We start from the raw sequence: 19,089 nt of genomic DNA, 5'->3' as shown, positions 1-19,089 counted from the left end.
TTAAACTTTGGCTCGTGGAGATAACAGACTAATAAAGTGGGTTAGCCTGCTCGTGGGGAACATTTCAAGCAACTCATTTTGGGAGATCCAGAGTGAGTGAAAACTTGAGGTCTACTGGGAAACACATACACTGTAGGTAGTGGCGACGTATTTGCTGTCGTCTTTCCTACTTTGCGTCGTAGATGAAATAAACTTAGAAAGGAGATTGCAGGACGTGGAGAGCACAGAGTTTGGGGCAAAGAAGCCCTGCCGTCACCTTTGATGACCGTGAAAGCAGAGCTGCTGGGGTGATGAACGTTCTGAACAGAAAGATGGTGGGGGAGGAACGGGAATACTGGTTAGATAATTGTGAACATGCAGCCCTACATTCTACACTGATGGGAAATAACACGAGCCCCAAACCAAACTCCTAAAATTGAAAAGTGTTAGATAACAGCCATTTGGGGATGCAGCGAGCATCCCTGGTGCTGAGGAAAGTTCACTCCACGAGCAGAACAGCCGTGCAGCTGATCTGGAAATGAAGGGGGATCAAGACTGGCTTTCACATGTCAGGCCGTCTCTATTCTTAGAGCTCAACTAGAGGACAGAGAGGTGGAGAAAACCGCGCCCTTGATGTGGCGGGGCCTAGAACCCGTGCTTGCCCCGCCGCTAGAATAAACCGTTCATTTCTGCATGCGGTGAGTCAAGTGCTGACATACTCACAAAATAATGCAAAGCATATGGATCGCAAGGGTTTTTAAGTAAAAACTTCTCTAAAGATTTATTTAGGTTCCTTAATTACAGAGTGGTTTGGAGGACCGGCATGTGGCTTCAGTCTGTAGTTGTAAGTGTTGGCCTCGGTGCCGGGTGCGTGCCGGTGTTGCCAGAGAGAAGCACAAGACCGGGAGCGGGGCGCGCGTCCTTCGTGGCTGCCCCTCCGTCACTGTTTTGAGTAAGTGCAAGTCCCGATCTGAGTTTATACGAGGTCAGCGGATGATCACGGGGGTGCTGTGCTGGGGTCGGGTGTGTCAGTATGTCCGACCCAGTTTTTCCCGTGCTCACGTGCCTCAGCTGGTATATTTCAGGGCACTTTGAACTCCGTAGCTGTCCAGAGAAAGAATAGCTTTCCCTTTTAGCTTTTATCTTGCATGAAAATATACCGCACTAGATGAATCAAGCCCAGTTTGGGGAGACGGCAGTTAAGTAAAACCAAGTGTTTAACGTCAGTGTTTTGATGTGAAGTAAACCCGTGGTGGGGTCTCTTGGTGATCTTCTAAAGCCTTGTGTGTGCGCGTGTGTGCAGTATACATATACACATGCACACACACAGTCTTCTGTCGTTCCTCATGCGAGGAGTACTTCCTCATCACTCGGGGTCTGTGAATGGTGTGGCACATAAGTAACGGGTGGTCTCAGGAGCACAGGGAAGGTGTATGTTCACCCGAGCAGTCAGCGTATGGATTGGGAAAGATTCATTTGTATTTGCTGTGATGTGTTAGTGAGGCAGGTGAGAAATCGAAACGTCGCTTTTCTTTCCCGCGGGAAATCCATGAAAAGAAACGAAGAAACAAATCTCCTAATTACTGTTCTATGGGCCTCACGCCAGTAGTGACTTTGTCAAAGCTTGGAGAGAATTCACTCTTCATTCTTTCGTATTTTGGTATTATAGGGTCTTGTGTTTATAACTATGCAGGACGGCACAGAGATTAACTAGACAGAAAGACTCTGCCCTAGAGGAGCTTGCCTTCGGGGAAGGGATAAGAAGATGTGGGCGTAACTGATTGTAACACAGAAAGATTTCACACATTTATTTCGGGCTTTACAACACGTACAGAGCTCTTCTACAGCTGGCCAGCTCAAGGATGTGGTTCCACTCCCAGTCGATATGGGAAGAAACTGCCGTTCGGCCAGGGGTGAGCGGCAGGCTCAAGGTCAGGTCGGTGGTGAGCTGTGGGTCTCCGGGTAGAGAATCCAGCCCAGGGTGTGTCCCACACTTGCCCTGATATGTAGCCGTGCACACCCGGGGGCATCAGAGAACAGGAGAGAAGGATGCTGAGCGGTCTGGGGGGTGGGTGCGCAAGGTGCTGGTTCACAGGGAACGACTGAGAAGGATTTGAGGGGCGAGTAAGACCTTGGTGGGCAGAAGGAGATCACTGTGCGCTGGTCACAGAAAAAAGCCCCTTGTGCTAGATATTTCCATTCTGTCTTCTTCATGCATTGGTTGAGCAGCTGGATGTAGGGTTCACTTACTACGGACTAGGCACTGGGCTTGTTAAAATCACGGTTCTAGAGTAAGGCTCATGGTGGCTCTTTGAGGGCCCCACAGTAGTCCAGCCAGAAGACAAGATTACAGTCCGAAGAGGATGTGACAGGAGGCGAAGAATGTGGTACGCGGTTGTTCTGGGTGCGAGTTACGCCTTCCCTGGGAAAGGGCTCACAGACATGTCATGTCATGTCTCAGTCTGAGTTGGGTCATTTTTCTTTGAGGAGGCTAACCTTTGTTGGAAGGGTCAGATCTGATTGTGAGTATGTGAGCATCTCCTCCTGGCACATCAGCTCTGTAAATTGTCAGCATGAATGGCGCGACACACTTCCTCAAGAAGAGCCAAAGTCATTGAATGAAAGGCCGTCTGTGGTCTGGTTAGCCAAGTTTGACCTCTTCCTAGAGCCCCGCCCTGCCCTGGCCTCCTGGTCTCCAGCCTGGTCTCCTGTGTACTCCCTGGCCCTGTACCACATGCAGTGGCCGCGTATCCTGGTGGCCAGTAACAGGGCTCCAGGCCGGCTCTGCCGTGTCCCATTGGCTGTGTGACCTTGGCACATCACATCTTCCCTGCCACAGTTTCATCGTCTGAAAATGGGATTAATAATAATTTATTCTTGGTAGTTTTGTTGTTGAGGTTTAAAGTGATTAAATAGGAAAGGCTTGGAGACAGTGCTGGTAGATGTTGCTATTTTTGTCTAATTCGTACCTGATCCTACCACTCCCTGCTTACCGTCCTGGAGTGTGGCTCCCTTACCGGCTCTGTTCTGATTCCGAGTCTGCCCATCTCCTTCTCTGGCTTATCGCTCATCTGTCCCTTCTTACGGTGAGCAGTGGCTCGTGGCTACCCCTCCACCCTGCACTCTGGGTTATTTTGTCTTTTCCTTTGTTGCCTAGAAGCCCTTAATCTTGCTACTATATTCTTTAGGACTTGTTTTTCTGCCCCTGAAGATTGTGCCCTTCCATTCCCCGTCCCCCGAGGCCTCTGTCTTGTTCTGCAGTGTTTGCACGGATCTCTCTCTTGCTTTTAACCTGTTGAGTTGCTGTTTTCTATTCCTGTCTTCCTCCCCTGCTTTTGACTGAGAATTCTTGAGCCAGGGCCGAGCCTGACTTACCTTTCCATTCCCAGCATGTTCCTTCTACGACATAGACTCTCGGTAAGTCCTTGTTGACAAAGGAATTACCTATTTTAAACACAGGACCATATTGTCAGAATTATTTTTCAGTTAGCTCAGGGCACATTTTACCTTGTTTGTAAGCTTCAAGGCAGGGAAGATCAACCTGCCAACCGACTTGGTCTTGATGGGGGGTCCTTTGTCATCACAGGGCCCAGTGAGGACCTTGAGGGACTGGAGAAGGCCCATGGCAGACACGTGATACTGCGGGCCTCGGGTGGTGGTACAGCTTCACTTGCTGTCTGGGAAGACAGCAGTTCTGTCTTTAGCTGAATGATGCTAACACCAGCTATTTGGTATTTGATAGCGTTTTTCAGATAGCGATTTTCAGATAGCGTTTGAAAAATTTTTTTCTCATTGTTTTGAAACTAGTGTATTGTTCTAAAAACCTCTGCATCCCAGTTTTGGACATGGGCTGTGACATTTTCTCCTTGGTTCTCTGACTTTCCCAGATTCTAATACGATGAACCTTAAGGGTCACATTGGGTTTAATAAAGCAAATCTTCAGAGTCCCGTAAATTGGTACTATTTTGTTTCCTAGAGAATGCGAAGGAAAAAGTTACATGGGCCACAAGGATGGTTGGGTTTATTTATTTCCTTTAAGACTTGGAAGGAAATAAAGTCTGATGTCTCAGCTTCCTATCTAAAGTATTTCCCAATCCTTTAAAGAGCCTGTGGCTACATCTGATAAACACATGAAAATGAGCTGAATTTTAAGGACTTTTCTCCCATTATCCCCTGCAGCTTTGCCCTGTCCGATGAAGCATACAGATCCCTAAGAGATCAAGATAAGGACCAGTGTATTCTCATTACCGGGGAGAGCGGAGCAGGAAAAACAGGTAAGGCCAGCCTGGGACAACCTTCCTTCTCTGTGGAAGGTACACTCTGCGCTGATGCTGATGCTGACGGAGAGAGGGCGGGTGGGGCCTCACTACCACGCAGCTGCACAGGCCGCTGTGAGGGCTCCTTCGCAGGAGGCTGCTGATTCCGATCACAGAATGTTCTCTGGGAAGGACTTAACATCTCTCACATGAGGAAACGGGATTTCAGCCAATATGGGAGTCTGTTTCTGGATTCCGGATCTACTTCAAGGTCTTTTACTTTTCCTCCAAGGCCCCGGACCTGTGAGGTCTTACCATTTCCTTGATGAATGACAAATTGTTTGGGCTTTGAGAGGCCACAGGCACATCTTACCTCAGCTAAAGATTGAGGAGGAAAAAATGTTTAGTTTCCCTCTAGTCTTTGAAGCCTAAGGAATTGAGATTTTTCTATATATTTTTAGGTGGGCTAGCAACCTCCCCATAAAACAGACCCTTGAATGGAGAGGTTTTCTTTTTTTTCCTTGTGCTTTTAATAAAGGTAATTCGTATGATTGATGATGCTTTTGAGTAAAAATATGATTTTGCACATGATGCCCAGCTAACTGGGAAAAAATTGAGAAGAACTGTGCTCTCTGAGTCCACGCTTGGGCAGGTTAATTTCTTAACTGAGTTTCTTTGATGGAACGGTAAGTCCCCGAGGGAGGAGGAGAGGCGGGAGATGGTATTTCCACAGCTATTTTATCTATAAAATGCTCTTGTTGTAGACACCAGACTCTAATGATTCTACTCGTTTGCCAAAAAGGAATTTAAACTTTCCTACTTTGCTGGGCTATTAAGTGATCAGATTAGCATACCTCAGGCCTCTGATTATTAAGAGAAGAAAATTGCCCAGGGATATTTCAGTCAACTGACTGAAATGAATATTTTGTTCATAAGCCCCTCTTAAAATTTGTGCCTTTAAAGTCTTATTGATTGGCGTGTAAGAATGGAAAGTGCGGGGGTGCCTGGGTGGCTCCGTCTGTTGAGCGTCTGCCTTTGACTCAGGTCGTGATCCCGGGGTCGTGGAATGGAGCCCAGTGTCGGGGGTCCCAGCCCAGCGGGGAGCCTGCTTTTCCCTCTCCCTCTGCCCCACCCCGTTTGTGCTCACTTGCTCTCTCTCAAATGAATAAGCAAAATCCTTAAAAAAAAGAAAAAAAAAGAATGGAGAGTAACAGGAAGCATACTCTCATATCATTGAAAGTATATGAAGTATACTCTCATATCATAACATATGATATGTTCCATATCATATCATGGAGCAGCCACACTGCCTTCTTTCGTACTGATGGTGAGCTCACAGATTTGGAAAGCCGACTGCTACATTCGCCATACAGGTTCACCAACACAAGTTCTTTCTTACCTAGAGTTGAATTCTGCCTCTACCTAGTGATCTTAACCTCTGCGGTCTGGAGCCCTATCCAGTTAGTGTACTTTGTTTTCTGCGGGGCAGTCACTCAGTTATTTGAAGCCACCATTGTGTACCTTCCTAGGGCTAAACCTCCCTTGTCTTCAAAAATTTCCTGTGTCATGCGTAGTCGTTTATCCGTTCATCCGGGAAATAATTTTTTCTAAGATGTATTTATTTATTGTAGAGGTCTAGGGAGGGGCAGAAGGAGAGATCCTCAAGCAGACTCTCTGACAAGGGGCCCAGCTCCCTGCTCCTAGACCAAGTCAGCCACTGTATGGACTGAGCCACCTGTGAGCCCTCAGGAGATAATTTTTGAGTACCTATAGGAATACTAATAAGGTGAAAGGTACTGTACTAAGTACTGGTGATATACTGGTGAGCCAGATACCACCCTTGTCCTTACAGAATTTGTAGACTCATGGAGAAGATGGATAGTAGCTCTGTGTTTTATATGTATGTGCATGGAATGTGTACTACACAGACACTGTATTGTATGTCTGCATGTACACATGTAGTTTATATACAGAGTGTTCAGTGTCGTGAAGGAGAAATACAGCGTTTCACAGTGTGTACGAGGATAGGATCTCATTCCCAAACCCTCACTGTCATGGTCCTCTTATTCTGGAATGATCCCATTTTGTCTATGTGCCTCACAAAATTACATCCCAAGAAGAGAGAAAGATGCAGTATATACTCCAGGTTTGGTCTTGGTTGTGTTGGAACGATTCCCCCTCTTCATATGGATACCAGGGTTCAGTTAATGTAACACGTCTGTGGAATCATTCCGGTCTTTTCACCAAGCAAGGATTGTAGGTCTTTTGTATGTCTACTTCTGTTGGGTCAGATACGCTCAATCTAGTATTGTCCGACCAAGTTATTGTAAGCTTAAATTTAGAATCTTTAACTTATTTTTATAAATTTTACACCACTGTTAGAGCCTCTTGCGAAACTGACAAATTCTGATTCTCTTCCCTCCCACAGAACCATTGCCATGCCGTTGGGTAAAAACAGTAGCTCCCGGGGCGCCTGGGTGGCTCAGTGGGTTAAAGCCTCTGCCTTCGGCTCAGGTCATGATCCCGGAGTCCTGGATCGAGCCCCACATTGGGCTCTTTGCTCTGTGGGGAGCCTGCTTCCTCTTTTCTCTTTGCCTGCCTCTCTGCCTGCTTGTGATCTCTGTCTGTCAAATAAATAAATAAATAATCTTAAAAAACAAACAAACAAAAAAACAGTAGCTCCCGACATAAGTACACATTGCGCTGGGCATTGTGCTTTAGCAAATTACATGCATAAGTACTCTTCTTACCCCCGTTTTAATCATGGGAAAATTGAGTCCCAGAAAGGTTAACCCAACTTGTCCGAACTTCCCAGTGAGCAAGTGGCAGAGCTGGGATTTTGAACATAGGTAATATATCTAAGCTCTAGAGTCCCCACTTGTTTTCATCAGTTCAACCCGATTTAACAAAATACCATAGACTGGGGGCTTAAACAATGGATATTTATTTCTCATAGTCCTGGAGGCTGGGAAGTCCAAGATCAAGGTGTCTGCTGACTTGGTGCTGGGTGAAAACCTCCTATCTGTGTCCTCAGGTGGGAGAGACAGAGACACACATGGAGAGAAAATGAGTCAGAGCAAGATAAGGACACTAATCCCATCATTGGAAGTTTCTGAGTTTTTGAGGAGCCTCTGCACTATTCTGCATGGTGGTTGTACTAACTGACATTCCCACCGGACACGGGGCTTTCCTTTTCACCACATTTTTTCCAGCACTTGTTATCTCTTTTCCTTGGTAATGACCATCCTCGCCAGTGCGGGGTGACGGCTCACTTACTTTGCATTGCGTTTCCCTGATGATTGGTGACGTGGACCACATCCTCAGGTTCCTGTTCGCCGTTTCAATGTTTTATTTGGAAAAACGTCTATTCAAGTCCTTTGCCTATTTTTACATCTGATTACTATCATTCCTTATTGCTGTTGAGTTGTATGAGTTACTTATATATTTTAGATATTAACAGTTTATCGCATACATGACTTGTCAAGTATTCCTGCATTTTGAAGGTTGTTGCCTTTTCATTTATTGATTGTTTCTTCTGCTCTACAGAAGCTTTTTAGTTTGAGGCAATCCCACTTATTTATTTTTGCTTTTGCTGTTTGTATTTTGCGAGTCATAGCCAAGAGATCATTGCTAAGACCAATATCAAGAGCCTTATGTTTTCTTTTAGGATTTTTATAGCTTTAGGTGTTTACAGTTAAGTCTATAATCCGCTCTGAGTTACTTTTTGAGTGGTCTAAGGTAGGGTTCAGTTTTTTTTCTTTTGCATGTGAGTACCCCATTTTGCCAACACCATTTATTGAAAAGACTGTCTTTTCCCCACTGAATATTCTTGCCTCCCTTGTTAAATGTTAGTCGACTGCGTTAGCAGTTCTCCTCTATTGTGTTTTTTTGGTCTATGTGTCTGTTTTTATCCAAGTACCATAGTATTTTGATTACTATAGCTTTTAGTGTTTTGAAATCAGGAAGTGTAGTACTCCCAGGTTCATTCTTCTTTCTGAAGATTGCTTTGGCTATTTGCATTCTCTTTGTAGTTCTGTATGAATTTTAGGATTTTTTTGTCTTTTTCTGTGAAAAATGCCTTAGGAATTTTGCTAGGTATTACATTGAATCTGTAGATTACTTTGGGTAGTGCAGACATTTTAATGGTATTAATTCTTCCAGTCTGTGAACACAGACAATTTTACTTCTGATTGTGGTGTCTTTTATTTCTTTTCCTTGTATAGTTTCTCTGGCTAGGACTTGCACTGCTATGCCAAATAGGAGGGTGAGAGTGGGCAGCTTTGTTCTTATCTTAGAGGAAAAGCTCTCAGCCTTTCACCGAGTATGATGTTCGCTGTGGGCCAGTCCTTTATGTCCTTTTCGATGTGGAGGTGCATTCCTTCTCTACCCAGCTGGTTGAGAGTTTTTATCGCGAAAGGATATTGAATTTCATCAGATGCCTTTTTGTATCTGTTGAGATGTTCATATGATTTTTATCTTTTATTCTCTTAATGTGATGTGTCACATTTATTGATTTGCGTATGTTAAACCATCCTTGCATCTTAGGGATGATACCACTTGATCACGGAGTATGATCCCTGTTGTTGTTTTTTTAAGATTTATTTATTTTGAGAGAGAGAACATTTCTGTGAGCAGGGGGATGGGAGGGGCAGAAAGAGAGGGACGGAATCCTGAAGCGGACTTCCCATTGTGCATGCAGGACTTGATCCCAGGACCCTGAGATCATGACCTAAGCCAAAATCAAGAGTGGGACGCTCAACTGACTGACCCACCCAGGCACCCCAGGGTATGATCCTTTGAATAAGCCTTTGATTTCAGTTTGGTAGTATTTTATTGAAAATTTTAACTTCTTCGTTCATCACAGATATTGATCTGTAGTTTCCTTGTAGTATCTTTATCTGGCTTTGGTATCAGGGTAAGTTTGGCTTTATAAAAGGAGTTCGGAAATGTTACCTCTTCTTCAATGTTTTGGAAGAGTGAGAGGGATTGGTGTTAATTCTCCCCTAAATGTTTGGTAGAATTCAATGGTGAATCCATCTAGTTTGGGGTTTTTCTTTTTGGGGAGGTTTTTGATTATTGATTGAATCTTCCTTGTTACTATTCTGTTTACCACCATTCAGTCTTGGTAGTTTGTATGTTTCTAGGAACTTAACCATTTCTTCTAGGTTGTCCAATCTGTTGGCATGTAATTGTTCATAGTAACCTCTTAAGGTTCTTTGTATTTATATGGTATTTGTTGAATGTCCCCTCTTTCATTTATAATTTTATTTTTTTGAGACATCTCTTTTTTCTTGCTTAGTTTAAAGGTTTGTCAATTTGGTTTATCTTTCCAGGGAACCATCTCTTAGTTTTATTAATCTTTTGTTATTTTCCAGTTCTATGTTTCATTTATTTCTGCCTTAATTGGTACTATTTTCTTCCTTCTGCTAACTTTGAGCTTAGTTTGTTCTCCTTTTTCTGGTTCCTTGAGGTGTAATATTAGGTTTGTTTGAGATATTTCTTTATTCTTAATATATACATTTGTGACTGTAAACTTTCCTCCTAAAAGTTGCATCTCCTAAGTTTTGATATATTGTTTTTCTGATTTCATTTGTCTCAGGATATTTTTTATATAAACATTTTACTGGTTTCTCTTGCGCTAAAATAAATTTCAAGTCCCTTGTGCTTGCGGCGTAGGTGCTGTGTGATCTGGTCCCCACCTGCTTCTGGAGCCCGCTCTCCTGCTTTTCTCCAGTCCAGTAATCGCAGCTTGGGCTACTTTATTTATTTATTTATTTATTTTTTAATTACTTTTTTTCACTTGTTTTTTTTTTTAAGATTTTATTTATTTATTTGACAGAGAGAGATCACAAGTAGATGGAGAGAGAGGCAAGCAGAGAGAGAGAGAGAGGGAAGCAGGCTCCCTGCTGAGCAGAGAGCCCGATGCGGGACTCGATCCCAGGACCCTGAGATCATGACCTGAGCCGAAAGCAGCAGCTTAACCCACTGAGCCACCCAGGCGCCCAGCTTGGGCTACTTTAAATGAAAGCTTCTGCTATTTATTTGTAGACAGTATTTCATAGTTTAGTTTCCCATCCCTCTTTAGAGCATTCATTGAATCTCTGGGTGTGGGCTCTAGACCTCTGTTTGCTCAGAAATTTGGGAGATCTTTCACTATTCACAACTCCCTCTTTATAGTAGGTAATTTAAGGGGACACTGGTGTCTTGTGAGCAAGTTTTTTCCTCTCTTCTGTCACTAACCAGTTCTTTCTGGTGAAATAATTGAATTCTTAGAAGTAGTACAGTTTCTTGTTTCTTTCCAAGCTGACCAGTGGAAATGGTAGCAAGGCAAGTTAAAAACTATGTCCCTTGACAGGAGGCATTTGTATCTGTGTGTCCCATGCCCGTACTCCTTACTCCGGTCCTTTCGACTGTACCTACCAGCCTAGTCACTTCACACCTTCCTTTTTATTTAAGCAGGAGGGAGGACTAGATGAAATTATTCCTATGGCTATTAATTTTTTTAGGCTTTACTCATTCTTCATCATGACTAACGATACATTTTTTGAGGGTCTGATTGTATCACTTTGTTCCTCAGTGAGTCATCAGAAGTGGGCTGTGGTCACTGGCTTGATTGGTGTTGGCCACGTCTTCATCTCCCCCGGAACATACATTCCAAGAAGACAGCGCATCCACTAATTAGCCATGTCAGTGCATGGCCACCTCCTTCTCACAGAGTTGCAAACCACACTGCTCCCTCCTACAGTGAGAGTCCATCTCCTGGGGGGCTCACGTGTCTTCCATATTGAAAAGCTAAGTGGAAGTTGCTGGTACTGTTTCAGAGGGGTTGGTGTTCAGTTTTTCTGAGGAAAACAAAAACACCTCATTCCTCTGGTAGAAATCTGGTGGGATGGAGTCCATTCTTCTTTCCTGTAGTTTTCTCTTCTCTTGATATTTTGTTACATAATAATGTGGCCTTTGGGTTTCAGTAGACCACTCACTACTTGGAATCCTTTTTTCCCTCTCATCCTCCCCGGATTTTGTCCTTCTTAGGATCCCTTTGCCCTCGGTCATAAGATGGACAGCTACTTCTCGGCCTTTGCTTTTTTCCCTGTGGTAGGGCCATTGTGTTTAAGGCACCCAAGACTAGGTGCTGTTTCAGGAGGGAGGCTGGAGGAGGGCATCATCGCCACTCTAGACCAGTGCTTCTCACACCTTCCATCGTGAAACATCAGTCTCTCTCCTCCCCAAACCTGTTCCTGACTGATACCAGAAAAATGAAAGGAAGACATAGAACAACCAATCTCTAGTTGTTTTTAGTTTATTTTTTAACATTTTTAAAAAAGGTATTATTTACTCATTTGAGAGAGTGAGAGTGAGAGCGCACGTGCGTGAGAACTCGAGCAGGGGGGAGAGGCGAGGGAGAAGCAGACTCCCCGCTGAGCAGGGCTCCAGATGTGGGGCTCAATCCTAGGACCCTGGGATCATGACCTGAGCTGAAGGCAGACGCTTAACCCACTGAGCCACCTGGATGCCCCTGTTTTTAGTTTAAACAGACAAGGTAAATGACCAAATTGCTATAAAAAAAACTTATAAAAGCCTATTTTCATGTGTAGACTGGTAGTAGGCCATGGACCTATCAGCTTTGGGTGGTTCCGGTTTTTGGGTCTGACTTTGAACAGCACTGGCTCGAGGTCTTTCGATGCATCTGTCTTCTTTTTGAGCCACTGTGATTCCCAAACTTGTGGCGCTTCAGCTGTCCATTAGCATTAACCCTAGTGCTGGGAAGTGGACCCTCGTCCTGAGTGAGAACTGCCGTTTTAGAATATCTGCTCAGTTACTCTCTGATTGCTGCTAGTAAGTTCTTCCTATTCATTTATGGATCCCAGCAGCATCTCCTGCCTCTCTCTCTCTCTCTCTCTCCAGGGACATTTCATGCTTCACTTACTTATTCCATCTTTTTCTACTTTTCTTTCATTTCAAAAACAGGGATACAAAAGTTGCCTCAGGTTTTATTAACGGTTTTGTCATTAGACTCTCCATGTGATCAAGCATAGAATTTGTGTGTTGATTAATGTCTCCGTTCCATGGAGATTACTTACGGGAAAATGAAATGATGGAAAACAATATGGAGATGGCGGCATGGTCAGGGGAGGAATTGGGAGGGGGTTTCGTCAGTTCTGTGGGGAGGAGGGATGCCAGGCCACTTGCAATGGCGCATTATGTTGTCCACTGAAATTGTTTTTGAGTTAACATCGTTACTAAAGATTTTGTTGGTGATTAAATGAAAGAAGAACAGTGACATTTATGAAGGGTTCAGAATGTGCTTGAATGGTTTGCACACAGTATCTCTTTCGGTAAGAACCTTTCCTGGTAGCTTATACAGGACTACCCTGCAGGATCAGAGGGCTTACTTTACAAGAAGTAATTAATTTAACGAGGTTGTAAACCCCCTTGGCAGATGATGATGTTATTGGCCTTAAGCAGTGGAGATAGTCTTCTGCCGTGTGCTTCTGTAATGTGGGCGCTCAGGGAGAGGCGTGAACTCTTTGAGTCCTTTGGGGTCCTATTTAATTCATTATTGCTGTGCTGAATAAAAAATTCATCATGCCTCATAAAAGTGCCCAAGTATTTCTAGGCAGTGAACTCAGAATTCACTATTGTGAATACAGATAGTTTGTGGAGAATCATTCAAGCGCTGACGGGAGCAGGGTAGGCAGAACATGAAGGACCCATCAGAACGGCATTTTTTCAAAGACATCAGAATAAATCTGTGGGTCTGCGAAGATGATCCTGTCCTAAGGAAACGGTATAAATTCTTTGGTTTCTAATTTTACAGTAACATCAGTATCTGGGAACTCTCTAGCTATCTGCTAAGACTGTTGTGAAGCCTGCCGTGCTCATTAAGACCTTTGGTTTTGAACCCCAAATGACCTTGTACGACTTGACGTCTCCTTACAGCGGTGTCCTAGGGAAGCAGAACAGCTAAGCACACGGAAGCCCGGAAGAGAGTGGGCTTTTGTTTTGTTTCTTCCCCGTGTGAGAAAGGCCTCTCTTGATCCACATGTTTTATATTAATTATCAGGGATCTCGTGGCCAACTTTCAGAAGCAAAGCAGCTTGTACATAGTGTTGTATTTTGGTAAAAACACAGCCCTCAGGACTCCTCTTGGAGTAAATGCTGCATTTCTTGTTGTGAGACCCAGGCTTTTTGTACCACGACTGGAGCAGTTTAAGGCCACCTGTCTGATGAATTTGGAGATGGTGCAGCTGGCTTACTACACGGCCTTGCAGACTGCGGCTGCTAGAAAGCCTGTTCCTCTGTGTTGCAAAATCCGTCTTTCATTGTACCCAAAGGAGGCCTCATTGATTTAGGCAGTCTTACCCTTCAGGTCTCTGGACTGTGAGACCCTTATAAGTGCAGTCCCTAAAAAAACTTGGATTTTTTTGTTTTTAGATTGTATTTATTTATTTGGGGCGGGGGAAGCATGAGCATAGGGAGGGGCAGAGCGAGAGGGAGAAGCGGCTCCCCGCTGAGCAGGGAGCCTGAGGTGGGGCTCCATCCCAGGACATGGGATCCCCATGGCCTGAGCTGAAGGCAGAAGTTCAACCTACTTACCCATCTGGGCAAAACTTGGATAGTTTAACCAAGGGGAGAGAGAAGTATAGAAGCAGATAAATATGTCAGTATGTGTATGTGTGTACGTGTGTGGCTATATTTGCTGCATGACATACATGTGTGTATTGTATGATCTGTACAGGGCATGGATGGCATTGAATGAATACACAGATGCCTTTAACTCCTGGATACATTTATGCGTTCTGTGAAGAAAATGCGAATAAGCCTTGCTTAGAGCCATACGTTTTGGGCATTTTTCCTGATACTGTGATTGACTCCATGGGAGCCTGCTCAGTTAACACGCACAGTAAGATCGTTTTTACTGTCTTAGCAGCAAGTTTCCCATCCTGTTTGTTGTTCACGGAAATGTTTGTTTTTCCTTTGTCATTCACCTTCTGCTACTTTGCAGTGCTTTCTTTCATAAAAAACACTGCTATGGGATTATAGGATTATGTAATAATTGCATAATAACATGATATATATTGTTCACAATCCTTTACACGGTACCAGAGAATATGGAGTTAAATTAGTTCTCATTTTTCCCTTATCAGGAATTTAAAATGCCCAGAATCTATCTTCTGTAACCCCTGTCTGTTCTTTGTTGGAATGAATTCTGATCTAGGCACTCTGATTTGGAAGTATTAGGTGACCACCGTTTGCCCATGGCCCAGACTCTCTGTTAAACCCTGGATGTTCTACCATTTTCTGGGGAGAAGAGAAAACACTTTTACTTGGAAAACTTAATATTTTTTTTGGCTGTTGATGAATTTTAGGATTCACGTTACATTCAAACATATACGTGTACATAAATTCACATATGTGTACTATCTATAAGAGAGAAAATGATGAACTAAGATTTGATTCTAAGCAAATGCTGTTATGTTTTGCCAATTTTAAATGCCGGTGTTCTTAGGTCTAAACCAGCTGTGCTTTTCAAAGATTTGAGTACACATGAAGAATACACCTTTTTGTCTCAAGTAGAATCGTTTTTCTATTTTTACAATGTACATGAGAGGCATTGTCACCAGTCCACAGTCTGTTCAAGAGTGTTGTTTTGGAAAGTGCTTATAATTGTGTGCTGTGATTGCCAAGGTCATGTTTAGTTGGTTTCTATAACAGTCAATATAATCCAAAAGCTGGACTTTGAAATACGGAAGATGATAATTCTTGATTCTTAGAAATATATTTCATTCATAGAGGTCATTACATGAGGTTTTGATTTGGATAAGTATCTAAATACTTGAATAAAGTTAAAAATTTATTTGAACTTTAGCACAGAAGAGCCAAAAGGAAATGAAGCAGAAAGCTTCTTGAGATAACTATTATCTCCTGTTTCCAGCAAGGTGCAACATTACGAGAACAGTCTCTGAGCTGTGTTGGACCTTGCGGCTTATCCTCACTGTTCTACTTCCGTGTCTAAAGCAGCGAGTATCTCCTGAGATGCTTAAGTTAAAGGTCAAGTATTATGTCAGGGGAAAAAACTTATAAGAGTTGTCTCTTTAAGATAATGAGACTGTTGAAAGAAAACTAGTCTTAATCCTGGCTTCCAGAAATGAATTATCAAAATGAATCCAGGATTAGATTTCCTGAAGATACTGAAGAATCGAATGTTACAAACTTTTTAACAATTTGGGAATAAGTATCCTTGAACTATATTTAAGAATTTTATTTGAGGGGCGCCTGGGTGGCTCAGTGGGTTAAGCCTCTGCCTTCGGCTCAGGTCATGATCTCAGGGTCCTAGGATTGAGCCCTGCATCAGGCTCTCTGCTCAGCGGGGAGCTTGCTTCCTCCTCTCTCTCTCTCTGCCTGCCTCTCTGCCTACTTGTGATCTCTGTCTGTCAAATAAATGAATAAAATCTTAAAAAAAAAAAAGAATTTTATTTGAATTACTTAAATAGATTATAAAGTTAATAAAAATCACTCCTAATTTCAACCAGGTTAACTCCCTCTTTCTATCTCCGTAGATATGTGGGATTATATGCACTTTAACAGCCAGATATAAGTTCAATCCGAATTCCTAAAGATCTGCTCCTTGTACCATTTTTTTTTTAAAGATTTTATTTATTTACTTGACAGAGATCACAAGTAGGCAGAGAGGGGGCGTGGGGGGAAGCAGGCTACCCGCTGAGCAGAGAGCCCGATGCAGGGCTCGATCCTAGGACCCCGGGACCATGACCCAAGCCAAAGGCACAGGCCTATCCCATTGAGCCACCCAGGCGTCCCTCCTTAGACCGTTTTTAACACAGGCTTGACACTGAGAAAACTGACTCTTTTCATACTGACCATTAAAAGTCTCTTAGAGGCCAAATCAGTTCCAGCAGCTGCCAGAGAATGTTGATTCTCAGTTGATTCCTGCCCCCACCCCCACCCCACGCCCAGCATTTTGTCCCTGAGTCCATCCTAGTCCAGAACAGAATTTCCAGATCTCAGCATCATTATGTGTCTGAAGTTTGAGGCCCATAGTCACTGGAATAAGCAAAACAGGTTGGCCTGGACTTTTGATATTTATTGTCAGTTTACCTAAAAGGAAAGTTACCTTTTCACCTAAAGTGTGTGTGTGTGTGTGTGTATTTGCCACTATCTAAGACCATTATTGTGCTTATAAATGCTTCACTGTTGTCATAGTATAATGGGTAGAAAGGCCAGATGTTCTCGTCAGGGATATGATAACATGTGAAGCTGGAGGAGAGGGTGGGGAGCGGAGGTGCCTGTGAGAAGGTGGAGTGGTGAGAAAGCAGGCCTGGGGATGAGTTGCTTCAGAGGCCGGACTGCGGAGTCGGGATGTGTGGGTAACTCAGGAGAGGTGGCCCAGAGTTGGAGACCAACAGCACAGCATGCCGGGACTTTCCTGTGGGGGGGGGGGGAGCCTCACCTGGACTTGAAAGCCAGAGAGCTGAGAAAGAAACATTCTGAGGTGACCAGAAGAAGAGTTCTAGCGCAGACCCATGGATAGGGAATTGTGGCGCCAGGAAGTTGAATGACATGTGAAAGCATGTAAACTCTTTGCCCATATATAATTCACCAGCTTTTAGACACTGAAACCCTGGGGACCATGGGAAATGCACTGAGGAAACGTCACACAGTGGAAGCTGTATGAAGGGGGCAGTGCCCTTTGGAGGAAGGGAATCACAAAAATGAAAAGATTGGCACTTCTCAGTTGCAGTCCCTAAAAGGAGACAACAGAAATCAGCCATAGAAAGTCACAGACAACAGAAAAGAAACCACCAGAGAACCTGCGAGGACTCATTTCCATTACCCAGAAAGCACGTTGGAGGAGGACTGAGCTGCCGAAGTACCCAGCCTCCCACCTCATTTCTCAGAGCTCCGTGGGATTGTTACCTCCCCCTATACCCTATTTGCTCCTGTGTCAGGCTTGGAGAACCGTATGTGACGTTGTGTAGATTCTTGGTGCTCAGTGGCTCATTTAGTCAATGCTTCGGGGTTGCTGTAAAGCCCTAAAGCAAGGGTCGGGCCGTGTGCCCAAGGTGGCATTCCAGTTGCTCGTTTATTACTTTTTGGGGCGGGCAGTGGGACTGGAAGTTCCCTGTAGGTCTCTGTGAGAAATGGCAGTGTTGGGATCTGCGCCCTTGTGACTGTGGGCAGAGGGATTCGCACTCAGCTCTGAGGAAGGCTTCTTGCTCTCAGACGGTGATACCCGTGCACAGACTTTAGAGAAAGAAAGATTTGTAATGAGTCTCCCTACCTCGACTGCCCAAATGAAGGTGAGAGTTCAGTTCTGCCGACAGCTAACCGTCGAGCCCTTCCCTGGTTATGGAAAATCAGGGCAAGGACAACTCAATGAGAAACAGGTTCCATGGCAGACCCGTCTGAGAAGTATAGCATTCTAGAGCCTTTTCTAGAATTCTGCCACATACAGGATCCTCCCAGAAGCCCTTTAAAAAGAAACCTATTTCACTTCTTCTAATTCATTTGACTTTGGACCTCATTTTCCCTGAATATCTATTATTCCTTGGAAGGCAGTATTCCGAAGCTCAGGTCCTAAGAGGCAGGTGCTGAGAGGGGACAAGGGCTCATGGAAACCAGCAGACAAAACCACCAAACCAAATCTTGCCTGCCTTTGAGCTAAGAATTCTTTGTGTGCCTCGGGCGGCCATCTACTTTTAGCAGCTTACCTTTCAGAGTTACTAGTGAAACCTTTGGAAACAACTATGTCCTGAAGAAGGACTGAATTCTTACATTAGCCACTTAGTTTTTCAGTTGAGCTGAAAAGTAACTAATTTAGTGTAGTTGTGAGCAAACTGGTTTGATTTAGAAAGTATTTTTGACAAGGACAGTTCTTGTAAGCTTTAAAAATACTTCCGTAAAGCTACCCAGGTTACCAGGTTATCAGCTTATTTTTAGCTGGAATTATCTGTGTATAATACTGTAATTACGTGTGAGTGATTGCTTTAAGAAGATCATTCTCCGGATATGTTATTGGCTATATTACGCAGCAAATTTTTTTTTTCATCCTGGTGCTAATCTTTAAGCACCATTCCTATTACATCTGAATTAATGACATGTCATTGAGTAGAAAGCATAAATACTTAAAAATTTTTTTTCTTTTTTTTGGTTTTTATTTAGATTCCAGTTAACACACAGTATAATATTAGTTTTAGGTAGAGAATTTAGTGATTCAGCACTTCGATACAATACCCAGTGCCCATTACAACCTGTTCACTCCTTAATCCCCGTCACCTAAGCCCCATGCCCTCTGGTGACCGTCACTTTGTTTTCTGTAGTTAAGAGACTGTGTCTTGGTTTTCCTTTCTCTTTCCCCCCCATGGTCATTTGTTTTGTTTCTTAGATTCCACATCCAAGTGAAATCATGTGGTAGTTATCTTTCCCTGACTGACTTATTTCACTCAGCATAATACTCTCCAGTTCCATGCACGTCATTGCAAAATGGCAAGATTTGATTATTTTTGATGGCCAAGTAATATTCCGTTGGGTGTATACACCTCATCTTCTTTATCCATTCGTCTGTCAGTGGCCACTTGGGCTCTCTCCACAATTAGGCTGTTGTGGACACTGCTGCTGTAAACATCAGGATGCACGTGCCCCTTCAATTCAGGGTTTCTCTGTCCTTTGGGAAATACGTAGTAATGCAGTTGCTGGGTCGTAAGGTTGTTCTGTTTTTAACTTCATGAGGAACCTCCATGCTGTTTTCCAGAGTGACTGCACCAGCTTGCGTCCCTACCAGCAGTGTAGGAGGGTTCCCCTTTGTTGCATCCTCACCAACACCTGTTGTTTCCTG

General features: G+C 43.7%; 1 protein-coding gene across 3 annotated transcripts in view; it reads left to right on the top strand.

The window, feature by feature from the left end:
* Positions 1–19,089, top strand: part of MYO1B (myosin IB) — a 176,285-nt gene that overhangs the window by 80,897 nt on the left and 76,299 nt on the right. For all 3 annotated transcript variants that reach the window (XM_059168555.1, XM_059168554.1, XM_059168553.1), the window contains exon 4: positions 4,159–4,253. In XM_059168555.1, coding sequence (XP_059024538.1) covers positions 4,159–4,253 — 95 coding nt within the window. The remainder of the gene's footprint in view (positions 1–4,158; positions 4,254–19,089) is intronic.

The sequence above is a fragment of the Mustela lutreola genome, chromosome 3, assembly GCF_030435805.1.
Source record: "Mustela lutreola isolate mMusLut2 chromosome 3, mMusLut2.pri, whole genome shotgun sequence".
Classification (NCBI taxonomy): domain Eukaryota; kingdom Metazoa; phylum Chordata; class Mammalia; order Carnivora; family Mustelidae; genus Mustela; species Mustela lutreola.
Note: the sequence above shows the minus strand (reverse complement) of the source record. Positions and strands in the feature narration are given on the sequence as shown.